Source organism: Lactuca virosa, chromosome 8 (genome assembly GCF_052849685.1).
Source record: "Lactuca virosa cultivar CGN04683 chromosome 8, Lactuca_virosa_CGN04683_v6, whole genome shotgun sequence".
Taxonomy (NCBI): Eukaryota; Viridiplantae; Streptophyta; class Magnoliopsida; order Asterales; family Asteraceae; genus Lactuca; species Lactuca virosa.
In genome coordinates, this window is record NC_136433.1 from 289,337,460 (window position 1) to 289,364,371 (window position 26,912).

Genomic DNA, 26,912 nt, shown 5'->3' on the forward strand with positions numbered 1-26,912 from the left:
GTCAATGGAGGCTTGGGTCGACATGCAGCAGCATGCTTCTTGGGACTGTCTATCTAGTACAAAGTTTCGAAAATTTTACCTTACCCTAGAACTGCAAGCATGACCCATGTAATACTTCGTTGAAATCTGCACTAAGAAAGAAAAGACAAAGTACAAAATAACAAAAATCTTTTTGGATTTTATATTTTTGAAAAGAAAGAAAATATTTTTGTGTTTTTGAGTTTTTCGAAAATTAAAACATATAACAAAAGAAAATCTTATTAATATTTTTGATTTTTCGAAAAGAAAACAAATTAACAAAAATATTTTGGTATTTTTGATTTTTCGAAAAGAAAACAAATTAACGAACAAAAGAGAATATAAGAATGTACCAGTACAACCCTGCTGCAAACTCGGTCTCTCGACAGTAACCCCCGTATCCATCACATACGCTAGAAAACCCATACAACCCTGCTGCAAACTCTATCTCGTCCTGGCAGCAGAACAGAAAGCTGACCCAGATCTGGTACCCTCGCCATATACCGTAAGCACTCCCCCACTAGGGTCTCGTATAATCACCAACTGATGCTCGCAGTCAATCACTGCTCCAAAACGGCTCAACCAGTCCATGCCCACGATGACACAGACATCCCCCATCGCAATCGGTACCAGATCAATCGAAAATTCGACACCAAAGATCTCTGGTACACATCCTCGGAACACATCAGTAGCGAAAACCGCATGCTCGTCCGCTATAGAAACCCTCAGGGGTCGACTCAATGTCTCACGCCGGACACAGATGTGACGACTAAAAGCTAAGGACACAAAGGATCGACTCGCACCCGAGTCAAATAACATCAAAGCAGGTACAGAACTCACAAGAAATGTACCTAAATATAGCACAGAATAAGCACAATAAATCTCAAAATAAGTAAATAAGGAAATACGTACCAGCCACGACATCAGGTGCTGCCGGACCTCCTCCGCTGTCAGCTGAAAAGCTCTTCCACGAGCCCTCGGAACCTCGGCCTTCACCGGCTGAACATCAGCAACACGCAATGCAACAGGAGCGGAACCCTAGGCTGATCCCTGAACAAGATGAGGGCACTCGGCCTTTCGATGGCCGATCTGATTGCAGTGGAAACAGACTTCAAATCCCTTGGGGCAATCCTTCGCCATATGCCCCTCCTTGCCACATTTATAGCAAATCCCCGCCCAGCAAGATCCCTCATGACTCTTGTCGCACTTGCCACAAGTGCGACCGCCGGTCTCTCCCCTGAGACTCCGCATCCTCCCTGACCTGAGTCTCCAGCTCGATCTCCCTCCTTCTGGCATTTTCCTGAAGCTCATCAAATGTCCGATTAGAAGAGTTCGCCATGAACTCTCGAATATCCCTCCTCAGAATACTCAAATACCGGCTCATGCGTGCCTGCTCAGTTGACACATGGCATTTGACCTGACTCGTCGAGTCCAGTCATTACTCAGAGGTCTTCGTGAGGGTCCAACTCGTCGATTTAACCCCTAACTCGCCGAGTAACAGCATAGCCAGCTCATTGGGACAAACCCTAACCGACTCGTCGAGTCGGCTCCTCGACTCGGCGAGTCCATTCGGACTCTTTTCTCATTCAGATGATTTCAAGGCAGAAAACTTTCCCAAACTCTAGATCTACACTCTCAAGGCTCATTTATCACGTAAAGTCAAAAACTTTACGTCCATGCATGGCACTTAGGGCTTGAAATGCCAAAACACACCTTAAAAAGGGTTTTTTCACTCAATAGCATTATTAGGGCTGAATAAAGTAGAAACTTTTGGACTTTAGGGACCTCACATGGTCCAGATCTGAAGTTCAAACCTCAGTATGAACTCAAAACACTCGAGGTCCTCATATTAGATAGAAAAAGCCCTAAACTCCCAAAATCATGAGATCTACTCAACAAAATGAGAAAGGTGCAAGCTTTATACCTTTTCTAGAAGCTCTGAGGTGAAATAGCCACAGATCTAGCAGCTCCTTCTCGTGTCTTGGTTTGGAGTCCTTCTCTTCTCTTCAAAAGATGCACCAAATGCTCAAGGTTAGCTCAAAACTCTCTCTCTAAGCTCACATGCCAATTAGGGTTTACTCTCAGGGAAGTATAGCCGCAAATGAGGCTATAAGTGCCTTTAAATAGGCCCCAAACCCGGGGATTTAGGGTTTCTTATCACAGCGTCTACTCGGCGAGTCGACTCTCGGACTTGTCGAGTAAGTCATTAATCCTACATGGCGCATCGCGACTCTACTCGACGAGTTGTAGCACTGACTCATCGAGTAGCTCAATGGTTCTCAAAATAAATGAATAAATAAATAAACAATATACCTGGAAGTCCGGGTGTTACAAACATTATCAAAAAAAAAATAATAAAAAAAAAATAAATAATTGGATCATTTTCCCAGTAAGATATATCTACATTAATGCAATTCGATTATCTCTACACAAAAACATTTGCCCATTGTTTTTAACAACGCTAAATTACCATCTTCTTTGCCTTATAGGTCCGTTTGTGTATTTTGTAGCATGGTCAGAATTTTGTAAAAAACAAATACAGAAGTTCATAAAATATAAATACTTAGATAAGAAAGGAAAAAGAATGAGAAAACTTACCGAGTGAACATTGATGACTCAGGAATCGAAAAGGGGAGAGATGAATCGGCAATGTATTGCAGGCTTCGCATTATCCCCGTACTCATAATGGTGACGAGGGATGGTGGTGAGGGAAAGCGAGTGTCTGCTGGAAATTTGGGGGAAACCTTTTTAAGAGCAAATAACAAATTTGGTCCCCTTGGTATATACTCAAAATGACACTTTTGTCAAGTTTATTTTTTGTTACAAACCTACCATTATTGTCTAATGGTTTCATTTCGTTGTAGATATGGTCCATTTAGTAAAATAAAAGGTCGTTGGAATGGGCCTCACTTGGTGTTGCACTAACGATGTTGGGTCGAAACAGCCTATTTGTTTGTCTGATCTGCATCATATATGGTTTTTGTTTTTTTTTATTTGTATTGTCCAGTTTCTCGGTATTTACAAATTCTACAATAAAATACAACGAAAAATAAACCCTAACTCTTACAAGCACGACTCAAATAGGCCAAACAAAAATATATTACATTCATCACATTCGACCAAACTTTCAAACACAGTCTACTAAACAAGAACAACACATGAATAATTACCCTAATATCACAAGTGTTAATGGTCTATTATTAAATCATGTATGTGATTCAATAATGTATTAATAAGTTTGTAAAAACAAATTATATAGAACCATTATACATTACATATCCAACATTTTAACTTAAATTACTTTGATCATTGTAAAGAACATCAAGAACCATGAGCATGAACAATCACTAAATTATAGCAATTAATGTTGTAAAACTCAACGAGTTGGCTGATTATTAGGCCCTTACCGAGGTGAGTTACAGAATCTGAGTACTCCCCGATTGGTCTCTTACTGAAGCAGTGTTGTAAATTTCGATCAACTCGATGATTAATATGTATAATATACTTAATGATTTATTATTTAACACACACACACATGTGATTATTACTCATATATATCTTAAATTTTCAGTATTTATTCACGAAGTGAGACCATTGTGTGTGTTTTTAACTTTTTATGTATTCAAATGTATCTAATTTTGTTATATATTTCAATCAACTTATGATTTTGACATATATAATTTCCCTAAATATATATCTACATGAATTACCGAATCCAAGTACTTCCCGAGCACTCGCTACTCGGTAGCCAGCCGTACCGAGTAGCGTGTACTACAACCTTGATAGCAATTGTTCATAAAGTCTAAAAGTGGCTCTGATACTAGTGTTTCTAAATTATGTGCTCCAAAACAATCTAAGCACGTCAAAAGAATTAATAGATTAAAATTTCATAATTTCCAAAAGATGATCTAGTTTGAACATTTATTATAAGCCTTCAAAACAACCAATAAGATGTTAGAATTTCATACCTTGCTATATAGGGATCCGTTGATGTTGTAACTCGATAACTTCTTGCACCATATATGTCTTCTCTTTGCGTATTCCTTCTATCTTCCATTTGAATTGTTGTTCGCTTCTTTGTTATTATAAGCCTTCAAAACAACTAATAAGATGTTAGAATTTCATACCTTGCTATATAGGGATCCGTTGATGTTGTAACTCGATAACTTCTTGCACCATATATATCTTCTCGTTGCGTATTCCTTCTATCTTCCATTTGAATTGTTGTTCACTTCTTTGTTACCCCTTGAGACTGGTTAGACATTCCAACTTCAGATGTTCTTCAAATGCCACCTCTTCCTAAACCACTCAGAATCATTCACGTGCAAACCCCCAACTGTCCCTAAAAATCTTGGTAGATCCCTGAATAAAATTACACAAACCAGTAAAAAAGAATGTGCAAGAAATTAAACACCAAAAAACGACAGAAACCATGTATATTTTTATTTTTTGTTCACAAGAGCAGAACCAAAACATTAATTAAAGACCTTAATTACCTTTCACCCTTCACCCAACCATCTTCCTCCTTAACATGAAAAAAGGAAAGATGATCTACAAATAGAAAAATAGATAATAAGTGGATTACCTTATTCTTACTTGGAGCCATGATGAAAAGCGACAGATGCAGCAGGAGGTCAGTGAGAGAGAAGTAGCAAGTTGAGAGCACCATAACATAGCTTATTACAAATCTCAAACAAACATAGTCTAATCCAACAACTTAATTGACATTATAACAAACATTTTGAAATTGACGCCCACGTTTACAAATATATAATCCAAATAGTAGTATGAATAAACACAATACCAGTGTCAAAAGCATAATAACTATTGATTACATACATCCGAAAATTACTTGCATTCTAGCGGATCTATGTGGCTTCTCTTCCTCTCTTCATCTTGGCAACTCTAACCATGACTGCAACGTATATCTTGTCCATGATTTCCTCAGCAAACATGAAAAGCTTGTGTCTCCAGTGCTTCTTGAACAACAAAACTCCAATTACAGCCCAAAACCCTGTTGTGAATCCACTCATGATGTCCAGATAAAACCACCATACCTTCATCGACTCGCCAGCTGCTTTATGTTTCTTCTTGGGAGCTGTTGTTTGGTCTTCATGACTTGAGCAATTATTTGGCAATGGAGGTCCACACAGATCTTTGTTTCCATCATATATTGAAGGATCAGTAAGGGTCTGCAACTGACGACCTGTTGGAATTCTTCCTGTCAAGTTGTTGTTTGACAAATTCAAATGGCTCAGAAAAGTCAAAGCTGCTATGCTTGGAGGTATCGTCTCGGTCAACTCGTTTCCAGATAAATCGAGAGATTCTAACCTCGTCATGTTTCCAATGCTTTCTGGAATAATCCCATTGAGATGATTATTAGACAAATTGAGACCCAACAACATAGAAAGTGCAGTTAGCTCCACAGGTATTTGTCCGACAAGTTTATTGCTTGAAAGGTCCATGTTAAAAACCATACCCCAAGTTGATGTATATTCAAGATCAGCACCTTTCATCACCTGAATCACATTCTCATTAGAATCAGAAGTGCGATTAAAGTTGATTGTGTTAGGTTGTTCTGTATTCAAGATCAGTGTCTTCACCATCGCATTCAGCTCTCTTAGGCAATGAGGGATGATTCCCCTGAGGTCGTTGTAAGCAACATCTAGAATTTGAAGTTTCGACATTCTGCACAAAGATTCAGGAATTTCTCCAGTGAAATTATTCATGTGTAACCTTAAAACGATCAAATTTGTTAGGTTTTCTCCAATCCATTGGGGTATATTTCCAGACAATTTATTATCACCCACATCTAGGACTCTTAGATCTTGTAGATTCCCCAATTCTCGAGGAAGTTCACCAAAAAATTTATTGTCATTCAACTTTAACCATTGCAATGATAAATGGTTAAGACCTATATAACTTGGAATGACACCTGAAAGCAAATTCGAGCTAAATATCATGGAAAGCAATCCTTGTAGATTCACAAGACACTTGGGAATTTCCCCTGTTAACCTATTTCTGGAAAGATCAAGTAATTCCAAACCTGTCCTTCTGCACAATGACCTTGGAATCGACTCATTGAAAATGTTATTCACCAGTAATAGCGCCTCTCCACCACCATACTTGATGGCAGTTCCCCCATCAGGAAGGTTTTTCAAAGGTCCGCTGAGTTTGTTGTGAGAGAGATCTAAGAAAGGAATGACAGGCATCTTCTGCAGCCATGTGGGCAGAGGTCCCGATATTGAAGCATTCGACATAACTACCTTATAGAGCTCCCTTTGATTTCGAAGCCACTGCGGAAATCCATTTGCGAGATTGCAAGAACTGAGATCTAGAAAATACAACTGGAATGGAGGTATCCACTCATGTGAAGCATTGAAAGTCAACTTAGTGTTAGAAGAAGCATCCAAGATATTCAGCATTGAAAGGTTAGCAAAATGGGCTTCGGAAACTACTCCTTCTAAGGAATTTTCTGAGATATCTAGATATTCGAGTTTGGCAAGTTGCCCAACTGAAACCGGAATAGTCCCATTTAACAAATTTGAAGACATCCTAATTTCTTGTAATGAAACAAGTCTTCCTAGAGATGTTGGGATGGGGCCCGTTAACCGATTGGATCCTAGATTCAAATATGTTAAAGCTGATAAATTTCCAAAGGATTCTGGAATTGAACCGTTCAATTGGTTAGAAGAAAGGTCAAGTGTGGAAAGATTCCCAAGGAATGAAGGAATAGGACCGGTTAACCGGTTATGAGATAGATCTAATTCTTCTAAATATTTTAATCTTCCTAGAGATTCGGGGATTGGACCTGTCAAACTGCTATTCTGTAGACTCAAGACTCTTAAATTGGTTAGTCTCCCAAGTGGCTCTGGAATCGTACCATTCAAACAGGGACTTAAATCCAACCACTCCAAAGCATATCGAGAGCATTCCGAAAAGTTTTGCAGTGAGTCGGTCATTTCTATACCAAGAGGATTGTCCGAAGCACTCAAGTGTTTCAGGTGACACCGTCTCCAGATACCAAGATGTTTAATCTGCTTAAACTTGTTATTAGAAAGATCAAGCTCTAGAAGGTTAGGCATAACAGGAACCGATGAATTCAGCCAGTTTTGTGAAAGGTCTAGAACTCTTAGGGAACTCATGTTTGTGAAAAAAGATGGAATTATGCCTTCAATTGAATTCCAGCTTAGATCCAAGTATCGGATGTTAGAAAGCGTACTGATATTAAGATGAGAGGAAGATAGAAAAGTCTTATCAAGCCCACTATTCCACAAATGCAGCTCTGATAAAGAAGGGATCATGTTTATCAAGTTTACAAAGTTACATTTCAAACTAAGATAAGAGTCCGAAAGATTCATAACCTTCAAATTAGAAAGGTTTCCAAAGTGATTGGGAATAATACCTTGAAAACCAGCATACGAGAGATCAAGGTACCTGAGTTGTTTAAAGGATCCAATGAACTCAGGGATTCGGCTTCCTTGAAAATCATTACAACTCAAGTCTAAGTATTTGAGATGCCTCAACTCCGAAAGAGAAGAGTTCACCTCATTACCAACTAAGTTTCCGTATCCTCCAAGTTGAAGGCTTTCAACTGTTCCAGTGACACTGTCGCATTTAATTCTTTCCCACAAGCAACAGTCATTGCCCACCCATGATGACAACATTCCAGAAGTATCTTTGACACTCCCTTTGAATTTGAGAAGTGCAAGTCGCTCATGCTCAGAGCAAACAACTGTGGTATTAATTCCAACGCCCAAACAAGTATATGTTATTTCAACCAAAAAAACACATATGAAGATGAGATGAAACCCCAAACATCTCAGATTCCCCATTAACAACTAACCCTCTCTAACTCAGTTTGATTTGTATGAAAGTTGAATTGGAAAGGTTGGTTGTTATGATATAGTGATGGGCTGTTACTTCATTTATAGAGCCATAAACGAAGAGCAACTTATAGCCAAGGAAGACTTGGTAGTCAATTTTAATCTAAAATATGTTTAATAAAATTAGCTTAAAGAATTAATAGATATTTCTCATTAATTTGATACCAATATTGTTTACTTTTTTTTTGGCTTTTCAGTGTTATTGAATTGGAACAGTTTTGAATATAGTCTACGCACCATGGCACAGTAAATGCATTTTGGCCAAAAGTCTTCCACACAAAGGCTTTGAAGTCAACAAAGTAAACCACCTAAGAGTGTCATGATTGCTGCACCACTAATCTTTCTTGTGGAGTTTTCCTTGCAACTTCTCTCAATCAAATAAATTCCACATTACTCATTTCCATTTTTTCTTATTATTCCATGAAAAACAAAAGTACTGTCAGGATTGGATCAGTCCAAATTATGATATCCATCTATATCTTTATATAAAACTTTGAAAAAAACCCATTATTGAACCAATAAAAAAGTAGAATACAAACACTGATTTTTTTTCTTGTTTAAGTCTATGTAAATATTATCCGATGAAGGAAATGATAGAAAAGAAACTACCAAATCTAATGATATGTTTTATAACAAAAATTTCTGATTATCAATAAAATCAATTTTGAAGAATATTTGAGATGGTGAACAAATATTTGTTCAACTACTTGTTAGATATGCAAGAATGTCCAAGTGAGCATATAATTTTATCATACAACTTACTTGGTGCTGTACTGCAGTCTATCGATTTGAACTAATGTTGATTCTATTAAATGACAATGTTGTTATTTATCAGCTTAATTTCTTTTAAACATTTATATATACAAACTAAACAACATGCTCAAATTTTTCATATTGTGTTATACGCACAGTTTTGAAGTACATTTTAGCCTTTAGGTGTAGTGTATGACCCATGGTCAGGATGAGGAAATCTGGTGAAAATGGTACTGAAGCTGAAAATGGCGATGATGAGAAATTTAGCAAAATGGCGTTATTAAATTTTCTGACACCGTGACATATACACACAAAAAATAATCTTTCTTGTGGAACTCTCCCTGAAACTTACCCTTAACAATGCTTTTGTGGAAATTTAAGAGAACGCATCTTTTTTAGTATGCTTAAATTCCATTGAGTTCTTCATTCTTTAAGGTTGAAAATGATGAAGACCTATATTTTAAGAGATACTGCCATCAAAATATTTTTCCCAAACAATATTCAGAGAAAATAATCAACAGCATAAAACTTCAGTTTTTAAAATTTGAAAAAAATATATTTTTTTTAACTTCGAAGTCATTTCTAATACAAAATAATATACAAACGATATGCATCTAAAAAATTCAAAACAGTAATACTTCAGCGAAAACTCAAAAACCTATTTGATAAAAAGATTTAAAATTTTTGAAGCTCAAATAGAAAACTGGAGGTCTGCACTAATACCAATAGTAGGTGAAAGCTAAAGTTTTTAGTCTATCAGTCTATGAAAGGATTAATTCAAAATAACAACTGATAGGATACAGTCATACACGATGCAATTCAAAAATGAAAGAAAATATGAGAATTATATATAGAAAGAAAAAACACATTGTCTTTACTGTAGGTTGAACACCTTGTCCTAATCCACTTACCTCGATTCATCTCAAGAGGTACTGTCCACTAAATAAACTAATGTTTTTAACGGAAGAGACACAAATCCATACATGTAAGAAAACTCCTTCACATTCACTCAATTTAACAACTGATTCAATAAAAAATGCCTAGCAAAAAGAAGTGTAAATTGTAGATCCCTTAACACATTGTGCGCCAGGCATGCTCAATTTATCAAAAGCAAAAATGTGTGTATGATTGTCTGTATATATGTGTGTTTGTGTGTGAATATTTGTTGAAGGAAGGCTACAATAACGTTCTATCTGTCTATGCATTTAAAAGAACATATGAATATGTTTTTGTTATAAGTTTAGTATATCTTGATGATTTGGATATACATGGAAGTCCTAGAAAGCTTTCTAAGGCATTTGAATACATGGGGGAGAAATTTAGGATGAAAGATTCTGGAAGGACGAAACTTTGTCTTAGGTTATAGAGTGAACACTTGAAGGATGGAATCCTTGTGCACAAAGAACCTTTTATCGAAAAAGGTTCCAAGACAATTTTATATTGACCAGGAACATTCGTTGAGCGTCATCAAGACAATTTTATAAGGTTACTTGATTTTGGTAAAGATCGTGTCCAACCTATTAAAAGATTATAAGGAAATAGGTGGTGGGGAAGTAGCACATGCACATCTATGCATATGTTTATTAATTTATTCATATAATAATGTATTTGTATGTCTATCCATCTATATGTACACATGTGCATCAATGTATATGGAATTTGTTTACCACGAAAACATACAAACACGTTCAACAGCACCCATAAAATTTTGCAGATATCATTACATCCTAATTGGAAGAGATCAGTTCACTTTCTTTATTATCATGATAAACAAACAAGCTTTTTCATTATCGTTAGATACCAAGGTCATTCTATTACATATATAACCTCCACTTTCATGAGCATGTTCAAAACAAAGCAAGACTAGAAATGCACATAAATCATCACTTAGAAGTTAAGGTGAAGCACAAGTTTAAGGACACTAGAAAGCATATCAGGTACATGATGATCTGGCGTATGTGCAACTGGGCTATAAGCAATCAAGGATCATCACAGCACAAAAAGATGCAATATGTCAGTAATTTTGACAAGATGCAGTGCCTACTGAAAAAGCTATAAAAGACTTACCTTATACATTTTCCCAGGTAACTCACTGATGCAAATTGAAAAAGAAAGTCTTAAATAAAAATACAATAATTATGATATCATGTACCGGTAGATATCAATACAAAACCTAATCTGATAATATTGCAAGCAATCGCATACATACATATATAATATGTGAAGTCAAGTAAAATTATACATGCACATAAATGTAACAGTTTCATTTATAGAAACTGCTTTCGTAGCATGAAGAAACGATTCTAAATATAGAAGCATAACAAAAATATGGTTTTTCTCAATTATCTCACGGTAAACAAATGCAAGAGAAAATACAGAGGCCTTTCACGAGCATAGATTAGTATAGGAGATTAGTTGGTACAATACAATACGACCACTTTAAATACCAAAGGGTCTACTCAGAAATATAACAGATTTTGTGTTAGACATTATTATATCTACCATTGGGAGCTGCAAGTGTGTTGCAAAACAGAGTCCATCACCATAATAAGCATATATGTATCATTTTAAATTAATAACACTAAATTTTTATCTTCTTTGCCTTTCAGGTCAGTCCCAATATGTGAGAATTAGGTCAGACTGACACTTGAAAGCATAGATGAATTACTTTCCCCATACGATATATCTTCGTTAATACAACGTTAAAATGCTACTTTTCTTTGTGTAATTGTGTTACAGGTCCCAATTTGTGTGTTTTGAAGCATGTTCGAAATTTTGTAAAAAAAATAGAGCAAGTACATCAAATGAATAAGAATTAGGTCAAATAGAAAAAAAAAAAAATGGAAAACTTACCAAGAGAACTTCGATGACTCGGCAATGGAGAAGGAGAGGTGAATCGGAAATAAAGGCTTCGTCTTTTCCCTGTAATGGTTAGAGCATCTCCAACCCACTCCCATTCTCCATTTTTTCCCCCATTCTTCCCCCATTCCTCTCCAATCCTACCCCATTTATTCCCCCATTTTGGGGGAAATGAATAGTATAACACCAAATATGGTGTTATACTATTCATTTCCTTTAAAATGGGGATGAACTTTGAATTGTCGGTTTTAATCCCTCGTTTTATATATTTATACATTTTTGGTTTTTTTATCTACTAAGTATTATTTAAATGTAATATTTAATACTTATAATATTGTGTTATATATTAAATTATATTAATTAATTATAATTTAATCACAAAAATTGATGTAGAAGTGCATTATATACTAGATAAAAATAAATAACCCATATGTTCCTTGTTTATATCTATTCTCTTAAAACTTCCTTCACATTAAAAATGTGACATTTAGATACAGATAATTTAAGTAATGTTCATGTCTTGATGGTAAATCCCTTTACAAAGCTTTTGGTTAGGTTGAAGTTGACTCCCAATAAATTTAACATTGTGGTTGACATCGATGGTAGTTGTGGTTCTCTTAGAGAAACATTGTGAGTGTTTTATCAACTTTATCCATTTTGTTAATCATAAAATTATTTCATTTGAACTTAAACATAGCTTCAGGTTTATGTTTGACTAGTAATTAACTATCCACCGTATCCAAAGATACAGTTTGATCAAGAACTTAACCTCTTAATGAAATCAATGCGATTAAAATGGGTAAGCATTAGAATAGTACAAGTTGATTTTCATTGCAATAGAGAAATTAACATTTGTACAATTTTGAATTGGAAAACCACCTAGGAAAAAAAAACTCAGTATAAATCTGTTCACCCTCCCTCCCTCTATGAAGATGGAGAGGAAGAAACAATGTGTTGCTGTCTTCAACACATGTGAATCGAGTCCCAAATCTGATCATATAACCTACAATCTATATGAACATGAAAGTACTAAGGTTGCTTTTGTTACTCAAGACATTAAAAATTGCATTTTTGTCATATTGGCATCAATCCAAGTAATATGCATGCCAAATACAGTTATTGTTGATGATCAAGAAAAACTAAGAGTAAAAGTAGAAACGTTGAAAAGGCAAATACAAGAAGCAAGAAGTATTAAGCATATGCATTCAACTCGTATCTATACTGAAAGCAACAAAAAGAAACATCAAGATGTTTTAGCAAAATGGTGTTATTAAACTTTCTGACACCGTGACATATACACACAAAAAATAATCTTTCTTGTGGAACTCTCCCTGAAACTTACCCCTAACAATGCTTTTGTGGAAATTTAAGAGAATACATCTTTTTAGTACGCTTAAATTCCATTTAGTTCTTCATTCTTTAAGGTTGAAAATGATGAAGACCTATATTTCAAGATATCGCCATCAAAATATTTTTCAAAAACAATGTTCAGAGAAAATAATCAACAGCATAAAACTTCAGTTTTTAAAATTTGAGAAAAATATATTTTTCTTCAACTTCAAAATCATTTCTAATACAAATCGATATGCCTCTAAAAAAATTCAAAACAATAATACTTCAGCGAAAACTCAAAAACCTATTTGATGAAAAGATTTAAAAAAAATTGAGGCTCAAATAGAAAACTGGAGGTCTGCAGGTGAAAGCTAAAGTTTTTTTGTCTACAAAAGGATTAATGCAAAATAACAACTTATAGGATACACTCATACACAATGCAATTCAAATATATATATATATATATATATATATATATATATATATATATATATATATATATATATAAGGATTATATATAGAAAGAAAAACCACATTGTCTTTATAGTAGGTCGAACACCTTGTCCTAATCCACTTACCTCGATCCATCTCAAGAGGCACTTTCCACTTAATAAACAAGTGTTTTTAATGGTAGACACAGAAATCTATACATGTAAGAAAACTCCCTCACATTCACTCAATTTAACAACTAGTTTAATGAAAAATGCCTAGCAAGAAGAAGTGTAGACTGTAGATCCCTTAACACATTGTGCACCAAGCATGCTCAATTTATCAAAAGCAAAAATGTATGTATGATTGTATGTATGTATGTGTGTTTGTGTGTGAATATTTATTGAAGGAAGGCTACAATAATGTTCTATCTTTCTATGCCTTTTAAAAGAACATATGAATACGTTTTTGTAATAAGTTTAGTATATCTTGATGATTTGGATATACATGGAACTCCTAGAAAGCTTTCTAAGGCATTTGAATAAATGGAGGAGAAATTTAGGATGAAAGATTCTGGAAGGACAAAACTTTGTCTTAGGTTATAGATTCAACATTTGAAGGATGGAATCCTTGTGCACAAAGAACCTTTTATCAAAAAAAGTGCCAAGACAATTTTATGTTGACCAGGAACATTCATTGAGCACATCAAGACAATTTTATAAGGTCACTTGATTTTGGTAAATATCGTGTCCAACCTATTAAAATATTATAAGGAAATAGGTGGTGGGGAAGTAGCACATGCACATCTATGTATATGTTTATTAATTTATTCATATAATAATGTATTTGTATGTGTATCCATGTATATGTATCTATATGCATCAATGTATATGGAATTTGCTTACCACGAAAACATACAAACACGTTCAACAGCACCCATAAAATTGTTATTATGAAATTTGGCAAAAACACATTTATTAAAGGAAGAACAATATTTCAAGTGTACTAACCTTTAGAAGATGCTCCCCCATAGGAGCCTTCAATTCCCCAAAGGAGGCTTCAGTTCACCATATGTACTAGCCTTCATCCAGTGAGACATTCACTAAGATCAACAAGTCACCTGAAACACCACACAAGTAATCACCATAAAATCATAAATGCATAATCCAATTCACCAAACTCAATAAGCACAATTACCATAAATTGCAGATATCATTACATCCTAATTGGAAGAGATCAGTCCACTTTCTTTATTATCATGATAAACAAACAAGCTTTGTCATTATCATTAGATACCAAGGTCATTCTATTACATATATAACCGCAACTTTCATGAACATGTTCAAAACAAAACAAAGCAAAAAATAGAAATGCACATAAATCATCACTTAGAAGTTAAAGGGAAACACAGATTTAGGGACACTAGAAAGCATATCAGGTACATGATGATCTGGCGTATGTGCAACTGGGCTATAAAGCAATCAAGAATCATCAATACAAAACCTAATTTGATAATATTGCAAGCAATTGCATACATGCATATATAATATGTGAAGCCAGATCAAATTATACATGCATATAAATGTAACAGTCTCATTTAAAGAAACAGCATTTGTAGCATATGAAGAAGAACCGATTCTATGTATATCAGCATAACAAAAATATGTTTTTTCTCCAATTTTCCCACGGTAAACAATTGCAAGAGAAAATACAGAAGCCTTTCACGAGCATGGGTTAGCATAGAAGATTAGTTGGTACAATGCAATACAGCCACTTTAAATACCAAAAGGTCTACTGAGAAATATAACAGATTTTGTGTTAGACATTATATGTACCATTGGGAGCTGCAACATCACCATCGGCTTATATGCATGCTAATTTTCTATCTTCTTTGGGTTACATGTCCAAATTTGTGTGAGAACTAGGTCAAAAAGAAACATAAAAACTTAGGTAGATCATTTTCCTAATACGATTTATCTACGTTATCGCAATTGGGTTATTTTACACATAAAACCATATATGCATCATTTTCAACATTGCTAAATTACTATCTTCTTTGTCTTACAGGTCCCCGTTTGTGTTCAGAATTTTCTTAAAAGCAAATAGAGCAACCATGAAATCTAAAGAATTAGGTCAAACAGAAAAAACAGAATCGAAAACCGAAAACATAATTAACACCGATGACACAGGAATCGAAAAGGGGAGAGATGAATCGGCAATGTATTGTAGGCTTCGCATTATCCCCGTACTCGACTACTTCCCGGTGGTGAGGGAAAGCGGTCGATTTGAGATGACAGATTTAGACAAAATTACATATTTGGTCCTGTGGTTTTCAAAGAGGACCAATGCAAGTGTTTTTGAGGACGAGGTGCATTTTTCACGTTTCAAAAAGTAAATTACAAAAATATGTTTTGGTCTGATTTTTAGTTTTGGTTCTTAAATTTAAAAGTTGATAGGTTACATCCTGTGGTTTGTAAAAACTGCACGGCAGGTCATTGGTCCATATAAAATGACCAAATTACCTTTTTTTTTTTCTTTTAACAATTTATATATATATATATATATATATATATATATATATATATATATATATATATATATATATATATATATATATATATATATATATATATATATATATATATATATATATATATACTGGTTGTGTACCCGCGCAAAGCGGCGGTGACGAATAGTTTTCGAGCGATGACTAATTCATTTAAGTGAATAGTTTCCTTGTTGCTCTCAGATCAAACCATAAAAATCATTAAGTATTAACCAAGTTACAAAATATTGAATTCTTCGGTTCTTACAAGTTATAATCCCTAAACATTTATAAAACCATTTTTTATCACTTCTTTGCAAATTGCAATTAATCACTTAGGATGATACCTCAAAATAACCGTAACATTTTAACCTGTTTTAGAAATTTAATCGGTTTGATGGGTTGTAGGTTTGTAATACTTACCCATGTTTTCTTTATTTCCTATGTATGTTGAGTTGCACTTATAGTCATAAAACCATATTTATATTATAATTGTAACACAAACGTTAATCAAGATTAGTTTTCTTTCGGTGAAAAGTTTTGTTCAGGCGATCAATTTTTCGAGGAGGACGAAGAATACTTGTCTTTCGGAGATTGGTTTCCTAAGACATTTGTATTGAAATAGAGTTTACAAAATAATGTTAAACAGTTTCCTTTAGAAGCAAGAATTGTTGCTTAGGTTATTGAATATGTTCTATTTGCGGTATTTTTAACGTATCCCTCAGGAAAAATGTTAAAGAAGAAAAGTCAAACTAGCGCCAAGCTTGGCCTAGTTAGAGTCTTGTCATACCCAGTCTGAGGTCAAGGTCGAGCCTCCGCCTGCATGGACTCACTGGTAATGGTGGTTAAGGGGCAAAACTGCGCCTTACCCTCTTGTCCCCAGGAGAAATACCCCGGCAAACATGGAGCCAATCAGAGAGCTCCACTTGCCTATCTGATGACAACCACGATCATCATTATATCGAAGATTCCCCTGTAGTCAATGGTGGAACGAGATACAAAGACGTGATGGAGGATCCTTCAATACGGATCCGCCACGTCGCGTCTCACGAAGGAAGGCTCAACAGAATCAGTTAGGAGGCACAGGTCTCTCGATCAGGTATAAAAGAACCCTTCTTCCACACGGAGAAGGGGACTGGACTCTTTTTCTCTCAGATATTATCTATCTTCTCTCGCAATCAGTTCTAACTTGATCGTCGGAGCTTCGTCCTGGGAACCACTCTCGGACGTTGTCTAACGATCATCTCTTTTCTTTATACTGTGATATTAGGAGAAGGAACCAGCTCGACACCCACCCTTGATCTTAATCTTACCATCTCCGACATATCACAACATTTGGCGCCATCCGGACGTATCTCCAAAATTATACATCCACGAAGCAAAACCAAAGAGCAAAGATGGCAGGCGAAATTTCGGCGACGTCGGCGGCAACGGATAAAAGCCCGGTGCGTCCAATGCAACCGTTAGACGAAGTGCAAGTTTCCATCCAGGAAGAACACGCTTCAAATAACACGCCAGTCTCACAGACACCATCCAACTCTACAGCTGAAACGGTGGCAACCTACATAGCTACTTTATGGCGTCCAACAGTTAACCCATCTCAACAAGCAACAATCTTAACCACAAGTCCATAGATTGTCGCAACATAGCAAACAGAGATACCTGTTTCTCGGCAACAATCATTTCCACACAGTTCGGGCATCGGAGCTTGGATACCTCACAATATTCAGCAGCAACCACAATATTCATCAGTAATCTACCTACATGCCACCATGGCAGGCATGCCCTGTTGGATTAGGTGTCTAAGCCCATAACTATAATTGGGATGTACTTGACCCGATAGTAGCATGGTCCTTTTGGGTTGCCTTCACCAGTGCAATTTGATAGGATGAACTTTTGAGAATAAGGTTATTTATGATTTATTAATATATTACAAGTATAATATATTAATATGAAATCATATTATTTAATTAGTATTGATCAAGAATTAATTTGGAATTAATTTTGTGATCAAAAGAGACTAATTAAATATATGGGGATTGATTGTGTAAATCAATGATTCTTATAGTGTGGGCTAATGATCCATGGTTATTTAGGATGGGCTAAACCAATGAGATATTCCATGGAAGTTTAACCCATGGAGCCTAAGTAATATGAAAGGTCATTAGGGTTTACAAGGTGTAACCCTAGCATTTGCTACACTATAAAAAGCATACCCATAGAACCAAAATCTGTTACACCATCATTCTAAGAAGTTTGATATTGATTTTGTGCTAAGTAACTTATTCTCTCAAGCCTCCTCTTGCATTTGGTGTTTGTGACGCATTAGATGCATCACACTTGAGGTGCTCAAGCTTTCAAAGGTCAAGAACTACAAGTCCTTCTATGAGGTAAGTTATCTAACTAGTTGTATTGCTCAATTGACAATTTGTATGCTAGTTAGGATTTATGTTTTGGAAAATTGAAAATATGCATGTATAATTAGAGAAAACATAGATCCAAAGCATCTAGGGTTGCATATGCACCATAGGAGTGTTATAGTGCTCAAAACCCAACAGTGGTATCAGAGCCTAGGATTGTTTTCTGTTATACTTGATGCTTGTTAGTTTTCCAGGATTGAAAAATCGATTTTCTGGCCACTGACTGATGAACTCGCCGAGTCCACTGGCTGACTCGACGAGTCCACTCAGTAAATGACCAACTCGACGAGTCATGTTCATGCACTCGCCGAGTTGAAGGCTCTGGGTGCAGAATTTCGAGTTTTTGGCCAGAATTGGATTAGGATCATTACCACAAATTGTTTTTTGAAACATAAAATCTGTTTTCTTGATATGGTAGTGATCATGCTCATCCAATTAAAAGATAATTGTCAAAATTTCAAGATTTGTATTAGTTTATATGATTAGGCTAATTTCTTGTAAATTGTTGATATGAATTGTCTTGACTTATGTGTTTAGTAGATCATAGATAAATTACTTGATAATTTTTTGTTAGTTAAAATGTTAATCCTAATGCTTTTAATGACCTCCATAACTTGTCCTCAAGTTATGGAAAATGAAAGGTCTCATCCATTAAAATACAATTAAACTCATAAGTTATAGAAATGAAGAGTTTTGACAAGTTTTAAAACTTGCCCTCAAGTTTTGGAATTTGTAAAGTCTCACTAATGAAACTTTAATTCCAAACCCTAGAGTTTTAAAAGTTAAAATTCAACCCTTATACTTTATAATATTATAAGTTTATTAATAATATATATATATATATATATATATATATATATATATATATATATACATATATATATATATATATATATATATATATATATATATATATATATATATATATATATATATAAGACAAGTCAGTCTTACCGTTAGTAGGCCTCATTCACGAAGCTAGTCTATAAGGGGGTATAAGGTTACTACCTATAAAATGGTGGTTTAATGGTGTCCACTCTCACCCACCGATTTCTTGACTGGTGGAGGGTCGTTATCCGAACGGGTAGGATAGGACACTAATTCTCATTAAAAAGTATAATGATACATATAAAGTAACTAAACTTTTATTAAATTTCCAATCTTAGTTACTTTAGGAAAAATGTGAAATTGGTGCTAATCCATGAAATTACATTTTGCACCTTGTTAAGTCGTTAGCGGAGCGTGTGTGGTTAACCGACACACTAATCTGGGACTGACAATGTGTGGCAAAGGGTAGCTTGATGTTAATCATAGATCAATGGAGCGTGTGTGGTTGACCGGCACATTGATTAGGTGATTTGTAACATTGAGTATACCAAGCTAATTTGCATGGTTATTCACACCTTGTTTGTGATCCTCAGCATCCCAGTTACAAACTTGAAGGGCACAATCGAGATTTAAACGTGCCATTGAAAAATTCAATGAATCTCAAAGGATCTAGGAATTTTAATCCAATTAAAACTTAATAATTTATTTCGTTTTTCATGGTGGAAATTGGTAAATCGTCATTTACCTACTTTCAAATATTTTACAATTGGATTACGGCATCCCTTTTCGCAATTGTAGAATATTGTGTTGGGTCCTAGCCTTAATATTTCATTTGGCTGTAATATTAAGGATTATCATCTAACATAAACTTTGTTCTTCTTCTTTTTCAGATGTCTATCCCAAACAATGCTTCCAACCCAATCCCTTCAGGCTCTTTCTCCCTCATGAACCTATGTGGGAGGGTCATTTTCGATGGCTTGAACTTCAATGACTGGATTCGAAACATCCGAATGGCTATTCGCTATGAGGACAAAGAATATGTTCTAGATAAAGAGCTTAAGGAGATTGATGTAACCACTGCTACTCCCGAACAGATCGCTGAACATACTACTCATGAGAAGGATGCGACAAAGGTGTCGTGTCTAATGATTGCTACCATGACTGCTGAGCTACAGAAGTCCTATGAGGACTACTATCCTTTTGAAATGTATCAAGACTTGATGGAAAGATACCATCAAAGTGCTCGGCAGGAGAGGTATGAGATCATTGCCTCCATAATCATAACCAAGACGAAGGACGGAGAACCCATCACGGCCCACTTGCAAAAGATGCAAAGATATGTGGACCGCTTGCTTAAATTGAATGTCAATTTTGATGAAGAGTTGCCATAGATATTATTCCACACTCTTTACCTTCTTGTTATGATCAGTTTTGTATGACCTATCATATGAACAAGGAGGAAGTCACTCTTAGCAAACTTCAAGGCTTTTTAATAACTGCAGAAAGCAACTTGAAAGGCAAGTCGGTTGTGTCTACTCCTACTACTACTACTTATGCCCCTGTTCTGGAAATTGGACATGGGAAGGGAAAGAAGAGGAAGGCTCCCTACAAGAGCCGCAAGGGAAAGTCTCTTGATGGATCCTCTTCCAGTGGGACCAAAGCTGGTTCTGCTAATCCCTCATTCAATCCGAAGGATGCAGAGTGCTTCCACTGTCATGAAAAAGGGCACTGGAAACGAAGCTGCCCCAAGTACTTGCAGGACATAAAGGATGTCAAGATCAAGCCCTCCTTTGCAGGTATTTACACTATTCAATCTAATAACTCATCACATGCTAATTCTTGGGTCCTTGATACAGGTTGTGGATTTCACATTTTTTCTGATTTGCATGGACTAAAAAGAAGTATGGATGTGGAGCACGGGAAGATAAACTTAATCATGGGAAGTAGGAAAGTGTCGCCTGTAACCAAAATTGGAGTTTATTCTTTTTTTGCTTAGTAATGGTTTAAATTTAGATTTGAATAATTGTTGTTACTCGGCCGATATGGCGAGAAACATTATTTCCTTTCATAGCTTGTATAAACAATGTTTTACCTTTTCTTTTAATAATAAAGTTGGTAGTATTAATGCTTATTATAATGATGTATTTTATTTTGAAACATTACCTTGCAATGACATATATGAAATTGTGATGGTTGTAGATAACCTAGGAAATAATGTGTTGAATATTGATTCGTCCAATGTTTTGGACAAGGCATGCTTGTGGCATTGTCGTCTTGGACATGTCAACAAGAAGTGCATAGCCCAACTCCAAAATGATGGAATCTTGGAGTCATTCGACTTGAAGTCGGATGACACTTGTGAATCTTGTTTACTTTCAAAGGTGACCAAGTCACCCTTCACCGGTACTCGTGAAAAGGGATAAAGGTCTGTTGGATCTCATACATACTGATGTGTATGGACCATTCGGAACCGCTACAAGGGATGCTAATCGCTTCTATGTGACTTTCATTGATGATTACAGTAGGTATGGCTATATCTACTTAATCAAGCATAAGTCGGAAACTTTTGAAAAGTTCAAGGAGTTTAAGCAAGAAGTGGAGAATCAATTGGGCAGGAAGATAAAGATGTTGCGATCCGATCGAGGAGGATAGTATCTTAGTATCGAGTTCCTAGACTATCTTGAGGAATGTGGAATTGTTTCGCAATTTACGCCACCTAGGATACCACAGCTTAATGGTGTGGATGAAAGGCGTAATCGAACCTTGCTATACATGGTTCGTTCCATGATGAGTTGAGCTTCGTTACCTATCTCATTCTGGGGGTATGCCTTAGAGATTGCCGCCCATATCCTTAATCTAGTCTCTGCCAAAAGGTTTCCAAAACACCTCACGAGATGTGGACATGGAAGGTTCCCTCGTTAGACCACATAAAAGTTTGGGTTTGCGAGGCTTTCGTGAGACGCGAGACTCACGACAAGCTCGAACCTCAGAGTGAGCGATGTATTTTCATCGGCTACCCACAAAAGTCCTTTGGATATCTCTTCTATAGACCAAGTGACAATGTTGTCTTCGTTGCGAGGAGAGAAGTCTTTCGCGAGAGAAAACTCATATGCAAAGAGGACAGTGGGAGTCAAATTGACCTTGAAGAGCTTCAAGAGTTAAGCAATGAAGGAACCCCAAACACTAGCACTCAACCTGAGGAGGAAACTTCGATTGAACCAATTGACGAGTCCGTACCTTTGAGGCGTTCGAGTAGAGTTAGTGTTCCACCTGTGTTATATGGTTTTCATATAACAGCTGAAGGTGCTACATTTATTAGTGATAGCACACTGGTAAATCTGGATGAACCTAACAACTACAAGGAAGCCATGGCAGGCCCCGAGTCTACAAAATGGAAAGAGGCTATGGACAGCGAGATTCAGTCCATGTATGATAATCAAATTTGTAACTTGGTTGACAAGGTACCGAGTAGTGATACAGTCGGGTGCAAGTGGATCTTCAAGAAGAAGATCGACATGGATGGGAAAGTACACACATATAAGGCGCGACTGGTTGCGAAGGGCTTTACTCAAACTTATGGAGTTGATTATGATGAGACCTTCTCATGAGTAGCGAAGATTAAATCTATAAGGGTTATGCTAGCCATAGCTGCATTTCATGACTATGAAATATGGAAAATGGATGTCAAAACCGCTTTCCTTAATGGAAAGTTGGTTGAAGATGTTTACATGAGTCAGCTAGAGGGTTTTGTCAATGCAAAGTACCCTAATAGAGTGTGTAAGCTTGAAAAATCCATCTATGGATTAAAACAAGCATCTCGCAGATGGAATCTTTTTTTTTATGAGAAAGTCAAAGAGTTTGGATTTTCAAGAAGCGAGGATGAGTCATTTGTATATGTCAAAGCTAGTGCGAGTATAGTGAGCTTTATGGTATTGTATGTAGATAACATACTGCTCATAGGAAACGACATCCTAACCTTGCAGGAGGTTAAGTCCTGGCTTGGGAAGTGTTTCGCTATGAAGGACCTTGGGGAAGCTACTTACATCCTAGGGATAAGGATATTGAGAAACAAGAGTAAAAGACTAATAGGACTTAGTCAAAGTACCTACTTGGACAAGGTGTTGAAGCGTTTCAGCATGGAGAACTCCAAGAAAAGTGACTTACCTATCCAAAGCAATGCCAAACTGAGTAAGACTCAGAGTCTGAGTACAGAGGCTAAGATAGAAGAGATGAGTCGAATACCATATGCTTCCGCAGTTGGCTCGATCATGTATGCTATGACTTGTACTCGCCCTGATGTGGCCTTTGCTTTAGGTATGGTCAGTAGATATCAAGAGAATCCTGGTAAAGCTCATTGGACTGTGGTTAAGAACATTCTTAAGTACTTGCGGAGGACTAAGGACTGGGTCTTTACCCTCGGTGGGAGTGATGACTTGAGAGTGACAGGGTATAGTGACGCCAACTTTCAAACCGAAAAAGATAATTTCTGCTCTCAGTCGGGCTGGGTGTTTACCCTGAATGGAGGAGCAGTAACATGGAAAAGTTCCAAGCAAGAGACTATAGCTGATTCAACATGCGAATCATAGTACATAGCAGCAAGCGAAGCATCGAATGAGGCGATATGGTTGAAAAACTTCATCGGAGACCTTAGAGTCATACCATCCATAAAGGAGCCTGTGGAGATTTTCTGCGATAATGAATGGGTGGTTGCCTTAACCAAGGAACCGAGAGATCATGGTAGATCTAGGCATATCTACAGAAAGTACCACTTCATAAGAGATCAAGTAGAAGAAGGACACCTCGTGGTGAAGAGGATATCATCAGAGGACAACCCAACAGATCCCCTTACGAAGGCACTGACTAGGGTTAAGCACTTGCAGCATGCAAGGGACATTGGGCTAATAGACGATATTAGTTTTAGTGTTTAGATAAATAGAAACTTGTAATAGCTAAATTGTAATTGACATTTGATGATTAAATAAAAGGAGTTTTATTTATAAGTAAAGTTACTGTCTTGTGTCAATTATTTACTATTGTTTCACTTTGCATGTTTTGACTTCCAGAATAATAAGATTATTCAAACCATCCACAGTCGATCATACTTTGGAAGTAGGTAACGAGACTAGACTGTCATGAGTTAGCTTGTAGATTGTCTAAGGCGTTAGACATAGCAAAAGTTTGCTACACCATTCATGCGTACTCCTGAAATAAGATTTGAGTATTGGATTCAACCCGCGCTCACCTGAATCACTTCATGGAATTTATCACGAGTAATTGTGAGACGATAATATCATATAATCTTCGAACCAAGATATATGAGTTGTTGACTACGAGTTGGTTGTGCATTGATGGCATGAAAACGCATCAGTAACTTGATGTTATAAAACGTGTCGTTGTGCATGATTTGATGAGTAGTTAGTACAAGCATATAATGTCGAAGTTTATCTGCTCCTTTTATCCTAAGAGTATTAAAAGCGATATCTTGGGCCCCTCGATGATTCTGTTTTGACTATGTGTTGGGCCCGGTCAGAACTAAATTGATGTGTTCAGTTATGTTCTATGTCAAACGAATCGGAAATCGGGAAACAAATTGCAGGACAATAAGTATGACTATGTTCCATGTATTTGTCCACATAGATATTATGAGAACATAGGAATATATGATCCCTTATCTAAAGGACGCATCGCTGACTGGGTCAGAGTTCGACAACGACTTTTGAGAGCTACGATTGCTAATCGGGTTTTGAAGTTGCATTGGCAGTTATAGTTATTAGACTTTTCCAAGTGGGAGACTGTTGGATTAGGTGTCTAAGTCCATAACTTTAATTAGGATGAACTTGACCCGATAGTAGCATGGTCCTTTTGGGTTGCCTTCACCAATGCAATTTGATAGGATGGACTTTTGAGAATAAGGTTATTTATGATTTATTAATATATTACAAGTATATTATATTAATATGAAATCATATTATTTAATTAGTATTGATCAAGAATTAATTTGGAATTAATTTTATGATCAAAAGAGACTAATTAAATATATGGAGATTGATTGTATAAATCAATGATTCTTATAGTGTAGGCTAATGATCCATGGTTATTTAGGATGGGCTAAACCAATGAGATAGTCCATTGAGGTTTAACCCATGGAGCCTAAGTAATATGAAAGGTCATTAGGGTTTACAAGGTGTAACCCTAGCTTTTGCTACACTATAAAAGCACACCCCTAGAACCAAAATCGGTTACACCATCATTCTAAGAAGTTTGATATTGATTTTCTGCTAAGTAACTTATTCTCTCAAGCATCCTCTTGAATTTGGTGTTTGTGACACATTAGAGGCATCACACTTGAGGTGTTCAAACCGTTCGTACAACAGGCTCAAGGTCCAATCCCAGAAGTGTCTCAGCTATAAGTCACAGGCGTGCAAACCTCGATCAACCAGGGATCCAGCTCCTACGGACCTGGCGTCCATTTCTCAGCAGCACCAGAATTCCCCCTTTTCATGGCGAGTGCTCAACCATTCGACCCGTCTGCACAATAGTGCACGGGAGCAAACCCGTACATAGTTCACCCAACATGGCAATACACATTTCAACAATTTGTGTCACAGCCAAACTTGCAACAATATCAACCGTACATCTCGCCGGCAACCATGTACAACCAGATGTACGCGAACCCCTACCAGGCGCAGCAACATATGGCCTATGGTGGTATGCCGTACTCGTACATAGACAACCCCATGCGAAGTGTAAGTTCTAATTTTAGCCATGAACTACTGCAATACGAGATCCCACACACTGCGATGATACCGAACATGCCGAAATACGATGGCACTTCTGACCCAGATGACCACATTGACAACTATGAGTGGACGATGACATCTCTTAAGATGGATCGTCGCTTCACCTGCACCTATTTTCCCTGCACCCTAACAGGAAACGCGGGAAAATGGTTCAAGTCTCTAAGACCAGGTAGTATTTCGAATTTTGAGCAACTGAAGTTCCTTTTCCTTAACAACTTCATGCAGTTAAGGAAAGGAAAATAGGACGCCAACTCTGAGATGGCGTGTATGAAAAGAGAAGGAGAGTCGATTCGTTCCTACTACGATCGATTCACGTTAGATACCTTGAACGTCCCAGTACTTGAAGAGTTCCTGGTGACGGGCGCCTTCACTCAAGGTCTGCTTCCGGGGCCCCTATCTAAGAAGATGCAAGGGATAGTCCCCAAATCTAGGGACGAGCTCAAGTTCCGAGTGGAAAAATACCTGAGACAAATTGAAGGAGAATAACAAAAGAAGGACAATCTCAAAGACGTAGCCAACGCGTACATCAAACAGGAGGAGGCGGTGTCCCGGCCAAGTTCAACTCAACAAGAGAGGCAAGAGGGTAACCAACAGAAACATAAATCGCCACTCTAGAGTCACAAACAAGGTAACTGGGATACCGAGGATCACAAACAAGGTGTAAATAACCATGCAAATTAGCTTGGCACTCTCGAGTCATTTACCACCTAAACAATGTGCCGGTTAACCACACACACTTCATTGATCTATGATAATTCTCGAGCTACCCTTTTCCACCCTTGTTAGTCCAAGTTAGTGTGCCGGTTAACCACACATGCTCCACTAACGACTTGGCAAGGTGCAAAATGTAATTTCATGGAATAGCATAATTTTCACATTTTCCTAAAGTAACTAAGATTGGGAATTTATAAAAACATTTAGTTACTTTATAACTTTATTTATACTTATTAATGAGGAATCAATGTCCTATCCTACCCGTTCGGCTAACGACCCTCCACCAATCAAGGAATTGGTGGGTGAGAGTGGACACCCATTCAATCGC

The 26,912-nt window shown here is 36.6% G+C and overlaps 1 protein-coding gene across 1 annotated transcript; it reads right to left on the minus strand.

The window, feature by feature from the left end:
• Positions 1-4,526: 4,526 nt before the first annotated feature.
• LOC145132882 (uncharacterized) lies at positions 4,527-7,331 on the minus strand. Its single transcript, XM_079067833.1, has one exon. The coding sequence runs from the start codon at positions 7,320-7,322 to the stop codon at positions 4,887-4,889; it is 2,436 nt and encodes an 811-aa protein (XP_078923959.1). The 5' UTR covers positions 7,323-7,331; the 3' UTR covers positions 4,527-4,886.
• Between the last annotated feature and the right edge of the window lie 19,581 nt (positions 7,332-26,912).

Excerpts from the sequence above, each read along its gene's own strand:
- LOC145132882 (XM_079067833.1), bottom strand. The coding sequence starts at position 7,322 with ATGATCCCTTCTTTATCAGAGCTGCATTTGTGGAATAGTGGGCTTGAT.